Source organism: Mya arenaria, chromosome 8 (assembly GCF_026914265.1).
Source record: "Mya arenaria isolate MELC-2E11 chromosome 8, ASM2691426v1".
NCBI classification, from domain to species: domain Eukaryota; kingdom Metazoa; phylum Mollusca; class Bivalvia; order Myida; family Myidae; genus Mya; species Mya arenaria.
In genome coordinates this window covers 48918432-48937574 of record NC_069129.1, presented here as the reverse complement: position 1 = coordinate 48937574, position 19143 = coordinate 48918432, and the positions used below count along the sequence as shown (strand labels likewise).

Here is a 19143-nt window from a genome sequence, read left to right as displayed (position 1 = left end):
GCTGCGTCAAACAGGAAGACGTTAAAATATGTTATTAGAAACTCCCTTGCCAAGCGCTCGGTATACGTATTGGAAAACGGGTACTGGTTCAACCCTGGGAAGATGACCCAGTGTTTCGAAGAGGTCTCTGCGCAAATAGCTAAGGCTCAAACACGGAACTCATGTACCTCAATTGTTTCCTCAAGTCTTCTTATGTCTGGATTGACTGCGAACTGCAGTCACTTCCATCTCATGTCACTTATGGCATTTGAGAAACAATTCAAGTCGTGATGGAGTCACGACGGGGTTGAGCCAGAATTCAGCCAATAGGCGCGGGAAGACCTTAATAATCTAACAAACAAGGATCAGTAAGTTTGGTGCATTATCTGCAAAGTGGTTCAATTCTGAAAAATGTTATCCGGTTGAAATCTCAGGGTCTGCGGGCCGATTATGAGGCAGTCGGCTTATAATCCGATCGTCTGCTTTGTACACATTTGTTGTAGTACATTTTTCTTATCACTCAGTTTTGATTTCATTCACACAATTTAAATATACTGTATTATTAATTTCTCATGAGTTTTTAGACCGCATTTAATATGCCAGGATCCTACACTCAAGTTTGTTACGTTGGCATTTGCCCTGTGCCACTAAACCGGGTCTATGTTTAAACATTTTGTAACTGAGTTTGTTTCAGCTAAACAAGAAGTGTTTGAGGCTAATTTTCCCCTTTTGGTTTACCGCTTTTTGTGCATATGCTACGAAGCAACAGGGATAAATGCAAAAAAAAACTTAAGCGACCATAGCATTACGACGCATGACATGTACTTGCACGTGTAGCTACGTGTACATGTGAATGTTGCAGTTAAGCTCAATATTCGTTTGCTGGGAACTTCCCCTTTAACCATATACTTGTATCCTCGCCGATTATCATATAAATCACGTCTGTCATGATATCATACGTGCAAAGTACATATACCTTGATGACATTTTTGAAATTGTAGATAAGCATTCATTAATTTTTATATTAATCATAAAAAATCACCTTTCGCGCATGTTTAAAGGTCCGCCTACTGTCACTCTTTCAATACACACACCCTGCGTATATTTTGCGTTGTCAATGCATCAGCCAATGAGGTTACATTTAAAGTTAGTAAGACGGCCTGAAGTTATTTCTTTATGATTATAAAACTCGCTCGATTCGATCACTCCGCCCATTTGTATTCATAAATAAATACTTTATGTCATCAAACTATTACATAGAGTGGTTCTGAATGGATCGGAAGACAAGCATTTTAAACGCGTATATAAGTTCCTATCCATGTTTGAGTAACTTGTTCTGGAATTAAACGAAATCGATAATATAGCTAAAAGGGTAAGGGATAAGAATTCGTTGGGGAAAAAAAAGTAGTTAATACGAGATTTAAACGTGTTTATATGGTGAAATAAAGTTCTAGTCAAAGTTATGAAAACTTAAAGGGTGTCTTCTTTCAAGAAAAAACTGATGTAGCACATGTCAAGCAGCCTGTAAACACATGTACATCCGTATGTGTCTTCAAAACTAGGCTTCCAGCTTTAAGTTGAAGCACCAAAATTCTGACCTCGAATTCAGAGAAGTATGTTTGCTTCGAAATATATATGTGCGATGTCATGCAGCATAGTGTTGCTTATTTTCGCACTGGACAGGTCATACAATAAAGAATACGATTTGTTGATATAAAGGCCACGGGTTAACGTACTGAGGCTGAGTTTCAGTTTGCCCACAAATAAATAGAGGTGATTATGCTATATCCAGGCGATTTGAGAACCAGACCAAGCCGGAAAACTTTTTTGTCGATTATTGTGGGATTTTGGCCAACTTTGCAATGCAAGTTGTTTAAAAGAATTTACGCGTGACCATGTGACTATGGTGACCTATATAGGGTGGTAGGGGTATGCAACCTATATTGAAGAAATGGTTTTAAAAAAAATTCGGACTTAAAATATATTCTCTGGTCGGAGCATGCATTTTCCGACCGGAAAACTTTATTCTGCAGCCGGTGAAAATGTTCCAGTCGGAAACCTCTCTCTGCTGTCCGGCTAACTTTACACGCATCTCTAGAAAATAGGGTTTTTCAATCCTACCTTAAAACTGCACAATCACAAATTGGTAGTTTTAACAAATTTTTATTCATATGCATCTTGGAATGAGCTGTTTTTGCGAACATGTAAGATAAGAATGTTGTAAAATGGTCAGATCTCAGTTATGCATATTTACTTTTGTGAGGCATAGTGAGGCATTGTTAACGAGACAAAAGAGAAGGAAGTAAAAAGCAAGCAAAAACATTGCGATGAAATAGTAAAAACATAAATAAAAAAATAAACTGTAACCTTTCCATATTGGACATACGCTATATAAAGAATGAACTGTTATATATGTTTGAGATTGTGATGTCACAGCTTGAGAAATGTAACCGCAAAGTCCGTTTCTGTTATTTACTTGTCCGCGTTTTAGTCAGTAGTTTTTGACAAGAGTTATCTTTCGTAACCTACTGGCATGTGCGCAGTGCAAAATTACTTTCAACTTCTTTCCTAGGCATCTTCGTGGCCCCATGGTGTAAGTCTTAAATATATTTCATAGCTTAGTAAAGAATACTGTTTAATCTTTGTTTCTAGACATAAATGTGCAATGATGATGCATTATATCTACTTCAAAATGTAAACTTGAATCTCAAGCTTTGAGGCCATGCTTGTTGTTGTGCAGAATTCTTCATGTAAATTTACTTGTAGTCAAATATTACCGGTTGTTGTTCAGTAATGGTCAACATGTTGATGTTTAAAAGTTGAAACACTATTTAAACTGTGTCTCTCGTGAGATGTTTAGTAAATCTTTTAATTCGGTGTATTTCTTGAGAAGCTTGATATTCAAGGGAGATAGTACTTGCTTAACCCTGTCCGTGGGATTTGGTCTTGCAGAAGTTGCCTCCCTTGCATCGTTATTAACCATCTAGCTTTATTATTTGTATTTAAACAGATCTTGTAATGGGATTTACTTGTAATTTGAGTAAAGATTATTTGATCTGTTGTTCTTAGCCCTTAATGTGTTAGATTATTGTTTAGTATGATGTTCATTTACAATTAACAGTAAATGGATTTAATATTGAATAGAAAGTAGTAGATGATGCTTTTGCAGTGTGCTGTGGATTTATGTTGTAAACAGGATAGATCTCAGTTTAGTGTTCATTTAATACTAGAATATGGGATCTCATCTGTTCACTTATAACATTTAGACGGTTATTACTTATTCTAACACAGTGGGGGCTAACGGCAGCACATTTCCATTTTCTTTTACCTGAGTGGTAATTCCAGTGTTTGTATTTTCAGCTTTTTACTATATGAATAAAGACTATCTGTGGAACCATCGTTGACATTAATGCAGTCAAAACTCGGTGACAGAACAGTAAAAAGACCACGACCTAACCACAGCAGCGATGTCGTTCAGAAGCGAGCAGGACAAGGGAGAGGACCAAGGCAGTCTAACCCAGGAACAAGGTCTAGAGCAGGACAAGGGAGAGGACCAAGGCAGTCTAACCCAGGAACAAGGTCTAGAGGAAGTAGAAACATCTGAAAGAAGATTAAGAAAATTGACTGAAAAAGGAGAAGAATTGTTTGAAACAAATAAAAATAAATATGTAAACAAACTATCACAAATCAAAGAAAACATCAAAGAAATAATTAGATTACTGGCTGAAAAACCTGACGCGGAGAGAACTGTAATACTTCAATATAGATATCAGCTATCAGAATTCAGATCAGCATATGAGACCGAATCAAATAAGTACATTCAGTTTTTAATAAGCACAAATACAGAGGACAGTTTGAGGGAGAAAGAAGCTGAGATAAAGATTCGCGGACACTTGGTAGACAATGTTGAACAAGTTATGGAAGAAATAAAATTCTCCATCCAACAACAACGTTGGGAGATAGAATCCGCACGGTCTTCAGATAGCCATACTTCTAGTGTTAAATCTAATGTGAGTTCAAGACTAGCTAAGCAAAAAGCAAAATCAGAAGCTGCAAAGGCAACATTAGCATTTAAGAAAAGACAAATAGAAATTATTAAACAGAAAGCAGTGTTAGAGGAAGAACAAATTAGAACCAGGGCAGCTGCTGAAAGAAGGAAAACAGAACTTGAAGCAGATATAGAACTGTTAGATCAAGAGAAAGACGCCTTTGTGTCCAAAGTAGAGTATGATACTTATAGAACTGAAATTGAAAAAAATGGCCCTAGTGAACATAATGCAACTTTTGTGAAGTTTCCGGTTATGGACAAAACTGACCAGACAGAGAAATATGTTCAAGAACTTTCACGCGCCGAAACCCATCATCTAAAGCCGAATGCGATCGATGCGATCGACACAGATAAGATACCAGTGAAACATGAAGTGATAAAAAACAATCATACAGTTTTCAATCCTAATTCGCCTCCATTTGTACCTGCAGGGCAAGATTTGGCGAGATATCTGATGAAAAAAGATCTAATGGTTCAAAGACTAAGCAAGTTTGATGATTGTCCCGAAAACTTTTCAGTGTGGAGATCTACTTTCCGTTCTGTGGTTGATGAACTATGTCTCAATCCCTCAGAAGAATTCGATCTTCTTCTGAAATGGCTAGGACCAGAGTCGAGAAAAAGTGCCGTGAGTCTTCGCGCAGCAAACACTAATGACCCCGCTAAAGGCATAGAAAGACATTGGTATAGGTTGCATGAAAGATATGGTTCACCAGAGATGGTGGAGTTTGCTTTGAAGAAGAAATTAGAGAAGTTTCCGAGGTTAGGCAACAGAGACAATAAGAGATTATTTGAATTGTCCGACATTCTTTCAGAAATAGAGTCGTGCATGGATGACCCAAGGTATAGTGTGCTTCTCAGCTACTTCAACTCCTCATCTGGCGTGTTGCCTATTGTGACGAAGCTGCCGTACCACCTCCAAAGCAAGTGGATGTCGCAAGCTACGAGATATAAAAAGGGGCATGATGTGACATTTCCTCCTTTTTCCGTATTCTGTGAGTTTGTCCGAGAAATGAGTTCTATGTTGAATGACCCAGGGCTCGCAATTTCTACAGATACAAGAGACACCGGAGACAAAAAAGGTTTCAAGGCTAGCAGTGCTGTGGCAAGTGTTTCCAGGCAAGTCGCTGTGAATGTTAGGAAGACCGATGTTAAAGAATCCGAGTCTACGCAGAAATTTGTATCTCCAGTGAACTGCCCAATACACAACATGAGACATTCGCTAAACCAGTGTAGAACTTTCAAAAACAAGACTATGGCAGACAGAAAGAAATTCCTACGTGAAAATAGAATGTGTTATAAATGCTGTGAGACTGACACTCATATTTTTAAGAACTGCACAGCTTCAGTTAAATGTGAAATTTGTGGCAGTGAACGCCATCCAGCTGCTCTTCATCCTGATGAACGCCAGGCAGAAAGAAACCAGTCACCCTACAAAGCTCATGGCAGGGAGGCGCAGGATGAACGCCAGGCCGAAAGAAACCAGGCACCCTACAAAGCTCATGGCAGGGAGGCGCATAATGAACAGACTGATAGTAAAAACAGGTTCCAGGAAAAGGCGGTGGCCTCATTTTGCACAAATATTTGTGGCAAAGAGTTCGGAGGAAGATCATGTGCAAAAATTGTACCAGTAAAGGTTTATCCCGGGTCAGAAAAGGAAAAAGCAAGAAAAATGTATGCGATTTTGGACGATCAAAGTAATAGAACACTTGCCAGACCTACCTTTTTTGATGCTATGGAAGTCTCTTCAGAACAAGCTGAGCCATATACCTTAGTATCCTGTGCTGGAACATACCAAACAGAAGGAAGATATGTGAAGGGATTGACTGTTTCAGCCATAGACGACAGTGTGGTGTTTCCATTGCCTGACATATTAGAGTGCGACGAGATTCCGAATACCCGTTCTGAGATCCCTTCGCCTGAGATCTCAAGGTATCACCGCCATCTGAAAGATGTAGCCATTCCAGATCTAGATCCAGAAGCAGACATACTTCTTCTGATCGGCCGCGATTTGCCAGAGGCACATCACATCCATGACCAAAGAATAGGTCCGAGAAGTTCCCCCTTCGCCCAGAAGCTAAGCTTAGGATGGGTCATCGTTGGCGATGTGTGCGTGGGAAAATCGCATAAACCAGACATAGTGAACGTAATGAAAACGCGTGTACTCGAAGATGGTCGTCCGACCATATTTCCCCAGTGTAATTACAAGTTCGAAGTCAAAGATCATGACAGAATCCCAATAGATGTTGACGCTAATGTGTTTGCAACAACGAAGTACGACAACAAGCCAGGCCTGTCCACAGACGATAAAGAATTCCTGAAGATCATGGATTCCGAATTCAAGAAGAATGAAGATGGTCATTGGTCTGCCCCGTTGCCATTCAGAGAGCCACGCCCGAGACTGCCAAACAACAAGCCACAAGCGCTGAAGAGGGCTTTAGCTTTAGACAGCAACTTGAAGAGAGATCCTAAAAAGAGACAACACTTTCAAGAGTTCATGGATCAATTGTTTCAGAATGGCCATGCAGAGGTAGCTCGACCACTGGAAGAAAGTGAAGAAAGATGGTACTTACCGGTATTTGGGGTATATCACCCAAAGAAAAAGGATCAGATCCGAGCCGTGTTCGATTCATCAGCAAAGTTCGAAGGCTTGTCGTTAAACAATGTACTTCTTAGCGGTCCAGACCTCGCAAACAGTCTAATTGGTGTTCTGATGCGGTTCAGAGAGAAGGCAGTAGCGATCACAGGAGACATCCAACAAATGTTTTACCAATTCCATGTGCATGAGAGCAACAGAAACTTCCTCAGATTTCTGTGGTACAAAGATAATGACATTGACAAAGAGCTGATAGAGTACAGAATGTGTGTCCACGTATTTGGCAATTCTCCATCTCCTGCTGCTGCTACATACGGCCTCAGAAAAATTGCCCAGATGACAGAGCAATCTCATGGCAGAGATGTCAAAGATTTCATAGACAACAATTTCTATGTGGATGATGGTTTAGCCTCCTTGCCGTCTACTGAAGAAGCAGTCAGCTTAATGAAAAGAACACAGGAAGCTCTATCCACAGGAGGTAAAGTTAGACTCCACAAGATAGCATCCAACGACAAGAGGGTACTGAATGCTTTTCCAGAAGAAGATCTGGAGAAAAACTTAAAAACTTTAGACCTGTCAGAAGACAACTTGCCTACACAGAGAAGTCTTGGACTTAGTTGGGACTTGGAAAATGACTGTTTTGTTTTCCAAGTCGCTGATCAGAAGAAACCCCTGACGAAGAGAGGTGTATTGTCGACAGTCAACAGTCTCTACGATCCTCTCGGATTCTTGGCACCAGTGACGCTTGGAGGAAGGCTGTTGCTTCGCAAAGTAACTGATGAAGTCGATGGCTGGGATGAACCTCTACCAGAAAACTTGAAGACCAAATGGGAAACTTGGGTACAATCGCTGAGTGAGCTTACAACTGTTTCAATTCCTAGAACATATTTCCGACCGGAAGTGTCGGGGCAAGCAGAAAGAGAACTTCATGTGTTTTGCGATGCATCGGAAAAGGCCATAGCTGCAGTCGCATTCTTGAAAACGACAGATGAAGCTGGCAAGAAACATATCGGGTTCGTCCTCGGCAAATCTAAGGTTGCCCCAAAGCACGGTCACACAATTCCACGCCTAGAGCTTTGCGCAGCAGTACTGGGAGTCACAGTAGCTGAAATAGTCTCAGAAGAATTGGCGTTGCCTAATCAGGAAATAAAGTACCATACTGACAGCAAGGTTGTGCTCGGTTATTTGCAGAACAAGAGTCGAAGATTTTACATATATGTTGAGAACAGAGTCAGCCGAATTCTACAGTTTTCAACATCGGACCAATGGCACTACATTGCTACCGAGAAGAATCCAGCTGATTACGGAACCAGGTTTCAGACTCCAAACATGCTGCCAGGGTGTCCTTGGATCACGGGACAAAGTGTGAAAGATATCTGCACTAATGACCTACCCAGTGAACAGTTTTCATTAGTGAATCCAGATAGCGACAATGAAGTGAGACCCCAAGCTCAAGTGTGCAAAACTGTCATTGAAGGAAGTACAATGATTGGAACCAAACGTTTTGAGAAGTTCTCAGATTGGCAAAAGCTAGTAAATGCCATTTCTCTCCTTATGCATGTTGGAAAAGCCTTAAAATCTAAAACTGCAGAAAGTTCCTGCCAAGGTTGGCACCTTTGTAAATGGTATAAAACAGTAAAATCTCACAATGAAGCCAAGAATTTTATCATAAAGCAGTTTCAACATGAAGCATACAGTAAAGAGATACTGTGTTTGAGAGACGGGAAACCACTACCACGGGATAGCAGCATCTCGACATTGTCTCCTTACTTAGACGAAGATGGCATCTTGAGAGTCGGTGGAAGACTGAAGAATGCAGACCTTCCTCAGCATGAGAAGAAACCAGTTCTTATACCGGGACATTGCCACCTAGCAACATTGCTTGTGCGACATTATCATCAAACGGTATTTCATCAAGGCCGACACTTTACGGAAGGTGCGGTGAGGGCTGCGGGATATTGGATCATTGGTGGCAAAAGACTAATCAATTTCACCATTCACAAGTGTGTAAAATGCAGAAGGTTACGCGGACAGTTGTCACACCAGATGATGTCAGACTTACCCGCAGATAGAGTTACCCCATCGCCTCCTTTCAGTTTTGTGGGCATCGATGTCTTCGGTCCATGGCATATAGTTACTCGTCAAACCAGAGGCGGTGCTGCAACATCCAAACGGTGGGCAGTGTTGTTCATATGTCAGACAACTAGAGCAATACATTTGGAGCTCATCGAAGAAATGAGTAGTTCTTGCTTTATCAATGCTTTGAGAAGATTTTCCGCAATTAGAGGCAAGGTAAAGGAGTTCAGGTCCGATCGCGGAACCAACTTTGTGGGCTCGACAGATGAACTTAAAATCGACGCCATCTGTGTCGAAAATGATCCAGTGCATCAGCATTTGTACAACTCTGGGACTGTATGGAGATTCAATACCCCACATTCGTCACACATGGGGGGCTCGTGGGAACGTTTGATTGGAGTGACAAGGCGTGTATTAGATTCCGTTCTGATGGACAATAAAGGCAGGAATCTTTCCCATGAAATACTCTCGACATTTATGGCTGAAGTCATGGCGATAGTCAACGCTCGTCCCCTGGTACCAGTGTCGTCAGACCCAGATGCACCATTTATTCTTACTCCTGCGACACTTCTCACTCAGAAGACTGACAGTGCTGTAGAGTCATTCAAACATGTAGGAGTGAAAGATGCCTACCGTGCCCAATGGAAGCATGTCCAGTTCCTTTCTGACATTTTTTGGAGTCGGTGGCGATGCGAGTATCTACAGACGATCCAGGAGCGACAGAAGTGGAAATCCAGTGTAGTTAACATTTGCAGCGGCGACGTCGTGCTACTTAGAGATAAAACTGTTTCGCGTAATGAATGGCCTCTGGGCGTAGTGATTCGTACATTCCCAAGTGACGATGGCTTAGTTCGTAAAACAGAAATTCGCGTTGTGGTTGATGGAAAACCAGTGAATTATATCAGACCAGTAACTGAAATTGTTAAGCTTCTGTGAACATGACTGAACTTCACAGTTTGCGCTTCACACAGTTCGCTTCTCGCAGTCGGCTTTGCGCGATTATTAGAGATGAACAATTATGATGTTTATTGCAGAGATAATTGATAAATAGTTTAAATAAGAGGTTTATATAGTGATATATCTGTACAATTTATCAGGCAGGGAGTGTGATGTCACAGCTTGAGAAATGTAACCGCAAAGTCCGTTTCTGTTATTTACTTGTCCGCGTTTTAGTCAGTAGTTTTTGACAAGAGTTATCTTTCGTAACCTACTGGCATGTGCGCAGTGCAAAATTACTTTCAACTTCTTTCCTAGGCATCTTCGTGGCCCCATGGTGTAAGTCTTAAATATATTTCATAGCTTAGTAAAGAATACTGTTTAATCTTTGTTTCTAGACATAAATGTGCAATGATGATGCATTATATCTACTTCAAAATGTAAACTTGAATCTCAAGCTTTGAGGCCATGCTTGTTGTTGTGCAGAATTCTTCATGTAAATTTACTTGTAGTCAAATATTACCGGTTGTTGTTCAGTAATGGTCAACATGTTGATGTTTAAAAGTTGAAACACTATTTAAACTGTGTCTCTCGTGAGATGTTTAGTAAATCTTTTAATTCGGTGTATTTCTTGAGAAGCTTGATATTCAAGGGAGATAGTACTTGCTTAACCCTGTCCGTGGGATTTGGTCTTGCAGAAGTTGCCTCCCTTGCATCGTTATTAACCATCTAGCTTTATTATTTGTATTTAAACAGATCTTGTAATGGGATTTACTTGTAATTTGAGTAAAGATTATTTGATCTGTTGTTCTTAGCCCTTAATGTGTTAGATTATTGTTTAGTATGATGTTCATTTACAATTAACAGTAAATGGATTTAATATTGAATAGAAAGTAGTAGATGATGCTTTTGCAGTGTGCTGTGGATTTATGTTGTAAACAGGATAGATCTCAGTTTAGTGTTCATTTAATACTAGAATATGGGATCTCATCTGTTCACTTATAACATTTAGACGGTTATTACTTATTCTAACACAGTGGGGGCTAACGGCAGCACATTTCCATTTTCTTTTACCTGAGTGGTAATTCCAGTGTTTGTATTTTCAGCTTTTTACTATATGAATAAAGACTATCTGTGGAACCATCGTTGACATTAATGCAGTCAAAACTCGGTGACAGAACAGAGATACTGAAGAGACGCGCTTATCGACATTGGCAAATTCCTTTTGTAAACAAATACAAACATCAAACATTAAGTCATGTTGGTCCATTTTAACATTCTGTCAGTTCAAACTTTGGGTAATTTCGGTCGATGTTCAGTTCTAACATTGCGTCATTTACATGACCTATATTTTTGCGTTTTCACTATAGGATGCAAACGGAATGCAGTACGTTTTATAATGACGTTAAAATAGAATTACTTGCAGAAGATTAATTGTTTTAATTACGATATTGCTATTCAAAATGCACAATCATGGAATCGCTTGCGTAACTTTATCTTATCTAACAAATTATATTTTGAATATGACATTATATTTCCTTACTAAAATTTCATCACTCTCATATTGAGACATTCCAGCCAGTTTATCATTCAAATATTGTGTCATTTCGGACCATTTATCATGGTAACATTGTGTAATTTAGGACCATTTACAATTCTAACATTTGGTTATTTTGGACCACTAGTCATTCTAATTTGTTGTCATTTCCGACCATTTACCATTCCAACATATTGTCCTTTACCATCCTAGCAATGTGTCATTTCGGATCATTTGCCACTCTAACAATGTGACATTTCGGTCGATGAACAACTTTTATATTGGGTGATTTAGGAATATTTACCATTATAAGATAAGGTTCATTTTGCGCATTTACCGTTCAGATTTAGATATCTTCATAAAAGACCAAATTAATCTTGTAAAATAATTGTAAGTCCATGTACCAAAATCAATGGCTTACATATAAAGATTCTAATTTTTAGATCTTGGCGATCCTTAGCAAATTTTAAGGACATGCTCAATGCTGATAAGATTAGTTTAGATTAGACACACGAATCTGCGGCGTGTTCAGGAATTAAAGTTGAATGAAAGGGGACATAAGTAAGGGCTACAACCCATTGCAAGTGCATTTTGGGCGTTTTCTATTACTTTGTTATCCTAGATGTAGGGGGCGGGGGGGGGGGGGGGTACCGCCTGCGCGGTAATCTCTTACTTCTTCAGAAATGCGCCTTATATGAGCGTTATTGAGCGTCATTAATACAACAGCTGCAAAAGCTTTTTGATCTATATACCGCTGTTCATCTTGCGTTTTATTTTTGAGAGAAACAAAATGTAGAGAATAATCAGCGTTTGCTTTCTATCAGGATGAATAACTCCTCTCCTCATTCTGCCTAAGGATGTAACAGTTATTTCCCTTATTCGGATATGATGATTACTCATCATAAGCATTTTGCGCGCTTATCCCTTTTACTCGACCTCTGATGTTGAATCGGAGAAAATATTTAGTCACATAATTGATTCTTAGAAACCCGCCCAGTGTCTTCATAAAATAAATAGAGTTATCATAAATGAGGTTCCGAATGACACTGAATTATTAATAAAATAATACATGAGGTTATTCACATATATAATGTGCGCGTTCAGGTTACGGCTGTGGGGAGTTATTAAACAAACATTATACGAATTCTTACAAGGATACAACTTATAAATTATTATTGTGTTTTATAAATATTAAAAAAATTAACCGTCCATACCATATATATAATAAAAGAGATTGTTAACCTACATTAACTCGAGGCCTCGTGTTAGTTAATATGGACTTCATTATCATTTAAATCAGTTTGCTACTTAAATTTCACAATGACATTGCCTGATGTATTGTTAATGCGATTTAAATGGTAATAGGCATTATGAAAATTGGCAAGCTTTGTTATATATATGTATATGTATTTATGAAATTCCTCTCAGTGTTTTAAAGCTGCACTCTCACAGATATACAATTTGTACAACTTTTTTTAATTTATTTTTTGTCTTGAAAAGAGCAAACTTTTGCGTAAACATCTTCCAACCAATAAAAGATTGCTGACAAAAAAAATCAGATTGTAGTTTTCACATTTCCGTTAGAAAAATATTTTAAAAAAAATGAGATCTTAAATTTTGTCAGCAGTCTTGTATAACTCAGGTTTCCATGGATTTTCGCAAAAATTACAATTACACCATTAGGATCCTTATGTATTTCTTGTATGCATTGTTTGTTGATACCATACTTACCTTTACCCACTGACTTGTTGGTTGGTTGGTTGGGTTGGTTAGTTGGTTGGGTTAGTTGGTTGGGTTGGTTGGTTGGTTGGTTGGTTGGTTGGTTGGTTGGTTGGTTGGTTGGTTGGTTGTTTGGTTGGTTGGTTGGATGATTGGGTTGGTTAGTTCGTGGTTGTTTGGTTGGTCAGTTGATGGATACATGTTTGGTAAATGCATAATAATATCTTTCAACTCATTCTTGAAGTATTTACATTAACAGGCGTACAGTATTAATATGTCAATATCGTAAACTATTTGTTCACATTATATTTGAAGCACTTTGAAACAATATTTCATGATTATAAATGTATAATGATTAACAATTTTGTTTAGTCAATTAGCCTGGTATATAATTACAGTCGAAACCCGTTAGCTCGATATCGCTTGGCTCGATTTCCTCGTTGGCTCGAACTTGATGTAAAGGACCGATTATGATTATTTGTTCGTAAGCAATACCGCTTAGCTCGATATTCGCAAGGTTCGGAGTTTTTCCAAGCAACGGGTTTCGACTGTATGCTATTTTCAGCATGTTTTCTCTTGCTGTTTTAAAATGACTCTAAAAGGTAATATGATCTTTGTTTGAAACATTTCATGCACAGAAAACTAAACAAATTCGTCAGAAACTATACAGTATTTAAAATGTCTTGTTCACATGTTTTCAAATTTGCATCGAAAACAATTCGTGTGAAATGTTAACGAAATTCTCGTTTTAATGATGAAGCATCATCAAATGTAAGATAAATGTGCTGTTGTTGTTAATACTTATAGAAGTATTATTGTATTTTACACTGTATATGACCATATGCGTGTGTGTGTGTGTGTGTGTGTGTGTGTGTGTGTGTGTGTGTGTGTGTGTGTGTGTGTGTGTGTGTGTGTGTGTGTGTGTGTGTGTGTGTGTGTGTGTGTGTGTGTGCGTTTGCGCTTATATCCTTTGGAGGTTAATCATATGAGTACACAACAACCTTCCGAAGCATTTTACTTCCGAGGTTAATTGTCCCGTTACCTCGAAAAATTAACCTATAAACAGCGTTATAATGTTCACCAGACTCTCCTGGTTAAATATGAAGATTACCTCTAAATAACGTTGCATTAAACTTCCAGTTAGTAAGCTTAAATTATTATGTCAGCAATGTTGGCAGGTCTGGGTATAGAATTATAATTTACCTTGCAGAAATAAAGTGCATATTAAACAAAATATTGCCAAAAAAAAAAACTTTTTTTTTGGAGGAGCATAGACCTCTTTACATTTATTAAATAAAGCAATACAGTGCCATTCATGAGAATGTAGACAAGTTAGATAAATAAGTATGGAAAAAAAGTTAACAATAAATAAATTATGCTTATATTTTCCCCATTTTTACCAAAACAATGCTATTTTAGCCCTATCAAAGGATCCCACCACCATTTCTGGAGTTCAATATTGGCATCTTTATTCAATATTAAAAAGTCAGAAGTTTAGTCAAGTAGCAGTGCTCCCAAAAAGCACATGCTCAGAGCACAGGCATCTGAATCATTGTTTGTCACTAAAATATTGTTTAAAATCATTTTGGGTACATACAATGAGATAAACAACACATCTGAAGATATTTAGTGTCTTTGATATACAAAAAAGAAACAAGGTATGTAACTCAAACTTACCCGATTTCACGGTAGAGTCCAGTTTTATGTAAATTTCTCAACCAACATATAAACAATCCATTTTTAAATAAGTGACATGAAAAGAAGAGTCAATTACCTTTAAAATGGTGTGCGATATGTTGGTATAACTATATTGTCTTTAGTCAAACAAGCATGATTCAATGTCAAATTCTCATGTTTTTCTTTAGTCGGAAAGAGTACAGCAAATTAAAATCTTCAATTTTCCCCGTGTAAACAGTACTAAACACAGACCTATTAAAGTTATTTTATACTTCAGTGTACAGATAAATTAATTCCATTCCTTTATATCACAATAAGACTAACACCACAGTTTAAGAAAGTACCGTATCAGTCTTTAAATTAAATCCACTTTACAATTTTGTTTGAGGCGGACATTTTCCTGACAGCGCTCAGATGTTTCTGATCAACCTCCAAAGAAGAGTATTTGACCCATCCAAGCTTGTGTGGCTCACATTCAAGCCGGTACAAAGATGTTAAATGTACATGTCAATGACATCATCTGGGCGCTTGTCGGTAAAATGGCCGGGTGCCTACGAAATTTAAAGAGGATTTAGTTTAAAGACTGATACAGTTGTTTCTAACATTGTGATGTTAGTCTTTTCGTGATATTATGGCAAGGAATAAATTTATCTGTACACTGAAGCATAAAATAACTTTAATAGGTCTGTGTTCAGTGCTGTTTACACGGGGAAAATTGAAGATTTTAATTTGCTGTACTCTTTCCGACTAAAGAAAAACATGAGAATTTGACATTGAATTATGCTTGTTTGTCTAAAGACAATATAGTTATACCAACATATCGCACACCATTTTAAAGGTAATTGACTCTTCTTTCCATGTCACTTATTTAAAAATGGATTGTTTATATGTTGGTTGAGAAATTTACATAAAACTGGACTCTACCGTGAAATCGGGTAAGTTTGAGTTACATACCTTGTTTCTTTTTTGTATATCAAAGACACTTAATATCTTCAGATGTGTTGTTTATCTCATTGTATGTACCCAAAATGGCTTTAAACAATATTTTAATGACAAACAATGATTCAGATGCCTATGGCTCAGAGATGACGTAATCAACAAGATGGATGCCAACTGTCAAAATTTGTTTGAGAATTATTCAAAATTTATTCATTCATTGTAACAGATATGAAAAGAAAAAGTTCAAAAAATATGTTTCCGATGAATTTTGATATAATAAATGTGTTTTTCACCCTTAGGAACTAAATATTTATTGAAAGTTTCATTTTGAGATATACAAAGAGATAATATTGTAAACAAAGAATACCGGAAGTGCTCTTCATGACCTAGATATTCGGACTTTTCGGATTACACCGGTACTAGGTAACCACCGGTATTTTGTACGTTGGGGATATAGTGTGTCGTGTGTTTGAGTGTGCTTGCACACATTGACATACGAAAACAGGGCGCGGAAAAAGTTTAAAGTCGGGCATGCGCATTGGCTCTCCGTTTCGCTGCGCATGTCTAGTCCGCCCCCGCGGGCACCTGTTAAATTCGCGCGTTGGGCATGCGCACTACCATCGACACCTTACGTGGTGTGGGAACAACATGGCGTTGCCGAGGTAAGCTGTGTATTTATATCGGTTCTAATGATGGCGGACAGTTTTTCTGCTGTAGGATTTTTGCAAATTGGTTGGATTTCGAAGTGTGTACGTATCAATTCTATTGTAATACCTTTTTATGGAAAGTAATGGATGTCGGAGAACACTTCCAACATCGTTCTGTACCATTGTTATAACTATGTGTATATAGTTTTTGTGTAAGGCCTAAAAAAAAAAATGTTTGGTTAGGCTTTTGGTAGGCTTTTTATTTTTTTTTATTTATTTTTTTTATTAGGTTTTATATAAGAATATCATTTTCATCATTGGAGAATGGTGTTAAAGCTATCTTCTGTATAAGCATTTAAGGTTTAAACTTAATATTAAAAAGCAATTAAAAAAAAAAAGATTTTTTTTTTTTTTTTTTTTTTTTTTTCAGTTTTTCATTTTTTTTTCAAACTGTCTATAAAAACGGTAGGGCCGGCGCCTATTCCGTAGGTAGGGTCGGGTAACCCGAACCAAATGTATTTTTTTTTTAGGCCTAAGCTATAATTTTTGTAGTAATAAATTGCTATTTATTTTCTTTTATACACTACTTTTTTAGCTTGTCTTTTTTCCATTGATAAAGTCTGGATATTGTGATGGCCTTGTGGTCGTACCAAAACTCTCTCTCAGATTACAAGGTTACAGTTAAATTTTATTTTGTAAAACTATGCATTGACATAATATCTTGTCGTGTCTGGGCGGTAATTTTGGGTTAAAATTCAGCGCTATTCCCAGTGCAAAAAAAACATACATTTCCCCATGACTGGAAAATATGTGTGGTTTATATTAAGAAAAAAATATTAAGCAATGTCGGGTGCATTCTCCAAACAAAAAAACATTATTAAAGTCAATAGTTTTCTTGGTTTCAATATTTTAAACTGAAGCATTGTTGTTCACAAAATAAAAAAAAATCTAATGACACCCAAAGTGGTGAAAAAAACACATAGGAACATTAAACACATAGGGACATTAAACACATAGGGACATTTGTCATAATACATTTCCTTTCTTTGTAGTAATGTTATGTTTCAATTGTTTTAATAGCATCGATGCCTCAAAAGACACGTGTCTGGCACGCATGGTCAACGACTTGGACCGATACACAAAGCCTAATTGCAAAATGGTTAAAGTTGTTGATGACAGACATCAACCAAGACTCTGTCTGTATGCAACTGAAATGATCAGCAAAGACACTGAATTGAGGTACGATTATGGTGTTGCTGATGCAGTGCTCCAGCTAGCCTGTTTTTCAATGGCGCAGCGCCCGTGCCCCTTTTCTTACCGCCCTGCCCACTTTTTGAGTAGTGCCCTTTTCACAGCCCTGCCCCCTTTTTGAGTAGTGCCCTTTTCACAAATGCTCTATTAGCGCCAATTATCCCGTTAACTAGTGCCCTTTTTACTAATTAAATCATTATGAAAGATCGGCAGCCCTTAATCCGCTGTCATAATTGAGACAAATTACGTAACACTTATGATAATAGTGTTCCCGCTAGGTGTCACCATGCCCCCATTGACTTCTTAAAATATGCCGTACTGCCCTTTCATCTTCCCATGACTGTACCTTGTCCAAGTCATATGACAGCTAATTGTGTATTTGTGTAGTGAGCAGACGACCTGTGTATTCATAATCGGCGATCTTCTTATCCAATAATTAGAAAGAGCCAAATATGGAAACATCGGCAGGAGGCGGAGCTATTGAATGTCAGCCAATCAGAATATACTTTGAGAACTCGTTCATTCAATGATGAAAGTTTGTAGAATGCGATAGAAAATGCGAAGAGATGGTGTCAAGCACAATTCAATCTTTTAAAATAATTGTTAATTGTATTGTTCAGACAAGACTCGCCATTTTAAACATTAATGATTTGAAGCAGACGGTCACTGCCGATTTGTAAACACAAGAAAGGTGGCACTAACACAACCAAATACATCACTTTTTCAGTATATGTTTTGAAAGTTTATTTGTAAAATATTCTTGATGAAAATGTCTTTGTAACCCACAAAAATATGTTGATGCTTTATTGCTACGTTTACCTATCATGTCTACGATCATGACAAAATTCGCGGAAACCGCCATTTTGTCAGAACGAATTTCGGAGTTATTTTGTCAATGTACCATGTCTTAGAAGTGATTTACGGTTTTATGTAAACAAAACAAATTCTAGGGGGAGAACCCCCCCCCCCCCCAATCGCCCCTATACGACTCATGTAGCTAGCTTGCCCTTTTCAGTGCTCCAGCCAGGATTTGAAAAGGGCAGGGTGGAGTTTTGAAAAGGGCAAGCTACATGAGTCGTGTAGGGGCGATTGGGGGTCACGTCATGGGAGGGGTCAACCCCTGTCACAAGGTGTTTTTTTTTAGTTGGGGGGGGGGTCTCCGCCTAGAATTTGTTTTGTTTACATACTCAATTTAAATAATTTTTCATGATTTTAAGACTTATACAAAATGTTGTTTTTTTCTCTAAAATTAGAAGGGTGTGTTTTAATATCGAAATTAAAATTTGTCTTTTTGTCTGTGGTAGTATGATTGTACTTGTTTGGCATCTTCTTTAGTGCAATGTCACACATTTCTCCTAAAAATTATGTTAAATGAAGAAAAAAACAAACACAGTTAAACATTTGAAGCAATCAAATAAATAGATACAAAAAAAATATGTTGGGGACGAATATTAGTTTGGTACGATAGCGATTGGGTACGAATGTTACATTCAGCCTGGCTGTTATTTAATTGTCTTTGGTAAAATAATGTTTAATATGCTGATGTTTTAGAATAAAATGACAATAAAAATCACTTCCCTGGTTTAAAAAATCACTTATAAAACATAGAGCATTGATAAAAATAACTCCGAAAAATGTTCTGACAAAATGGCGGTTTCGGCGAATTTTGACAAGATCGTGGACATGGTAGATAAATGCTACATAAAACATCAACATATTTTTGTGGGTAACAAAGAAACTT

The 19143-nt window shown here is 37.7% G+C and overlaps 2 protein-coding genes across 4 annotated transcripts in view; both read left to right on the top strand.

Moving 5' to 3' along the window:
• Positions 1-19143, top strand: part of LOC128244318 (uncharacterized) — a 111826-nt gene that overhangs the window by 52462 nt on the left and 40221 nt on the right. The gene's annotated exons all lie outside the window — the stretch shown is intronic.
• On the top strand, positions 2410-10772 carry LOC128243724 (uncharacterized). 3 transcript variants are annotated; one of them, XR_008262880.1, is made up of 2 exons: positions 2410-9971; positions 10739-10772. XR_008262880.1 is itself a non-coding variant. In XM_052961642.1 (2 exons), the coding sequence occupies exon 2, from the start codon at positions 3447-3449 to the stop codon at positions 9630-9632; it is 6186 nt and encodes a 2061-aa protein (XP_052817602.1). In that variant the 5' UTR covers positions 2410-2572; positions 3340-3446; the 3' UTR covers positions 9633-10772. The 3 variants fall into 3 exon arrangements, 2 of the variants coding, with proteins under 2 accessions (XP_052817602.1, XP_052817603.1); XM_052961642.1 differs by having other exon boundaries at positions 2410-2572; positions 3340-10772; XM_052961643.1 differs by having other exon boundaries at positions 2410-3507; positions 3559-10772.

Bases quoted from the DNA above. Each gene is read 5' to 3' on its own strand.
- LOC128243724 (XM_052961642.1), top strand. From the start codon at position 3,447: ATGTCGTTCAGAAGCGAGCAGGACAAGGGAGAGGACCAAGGCAGTCTA.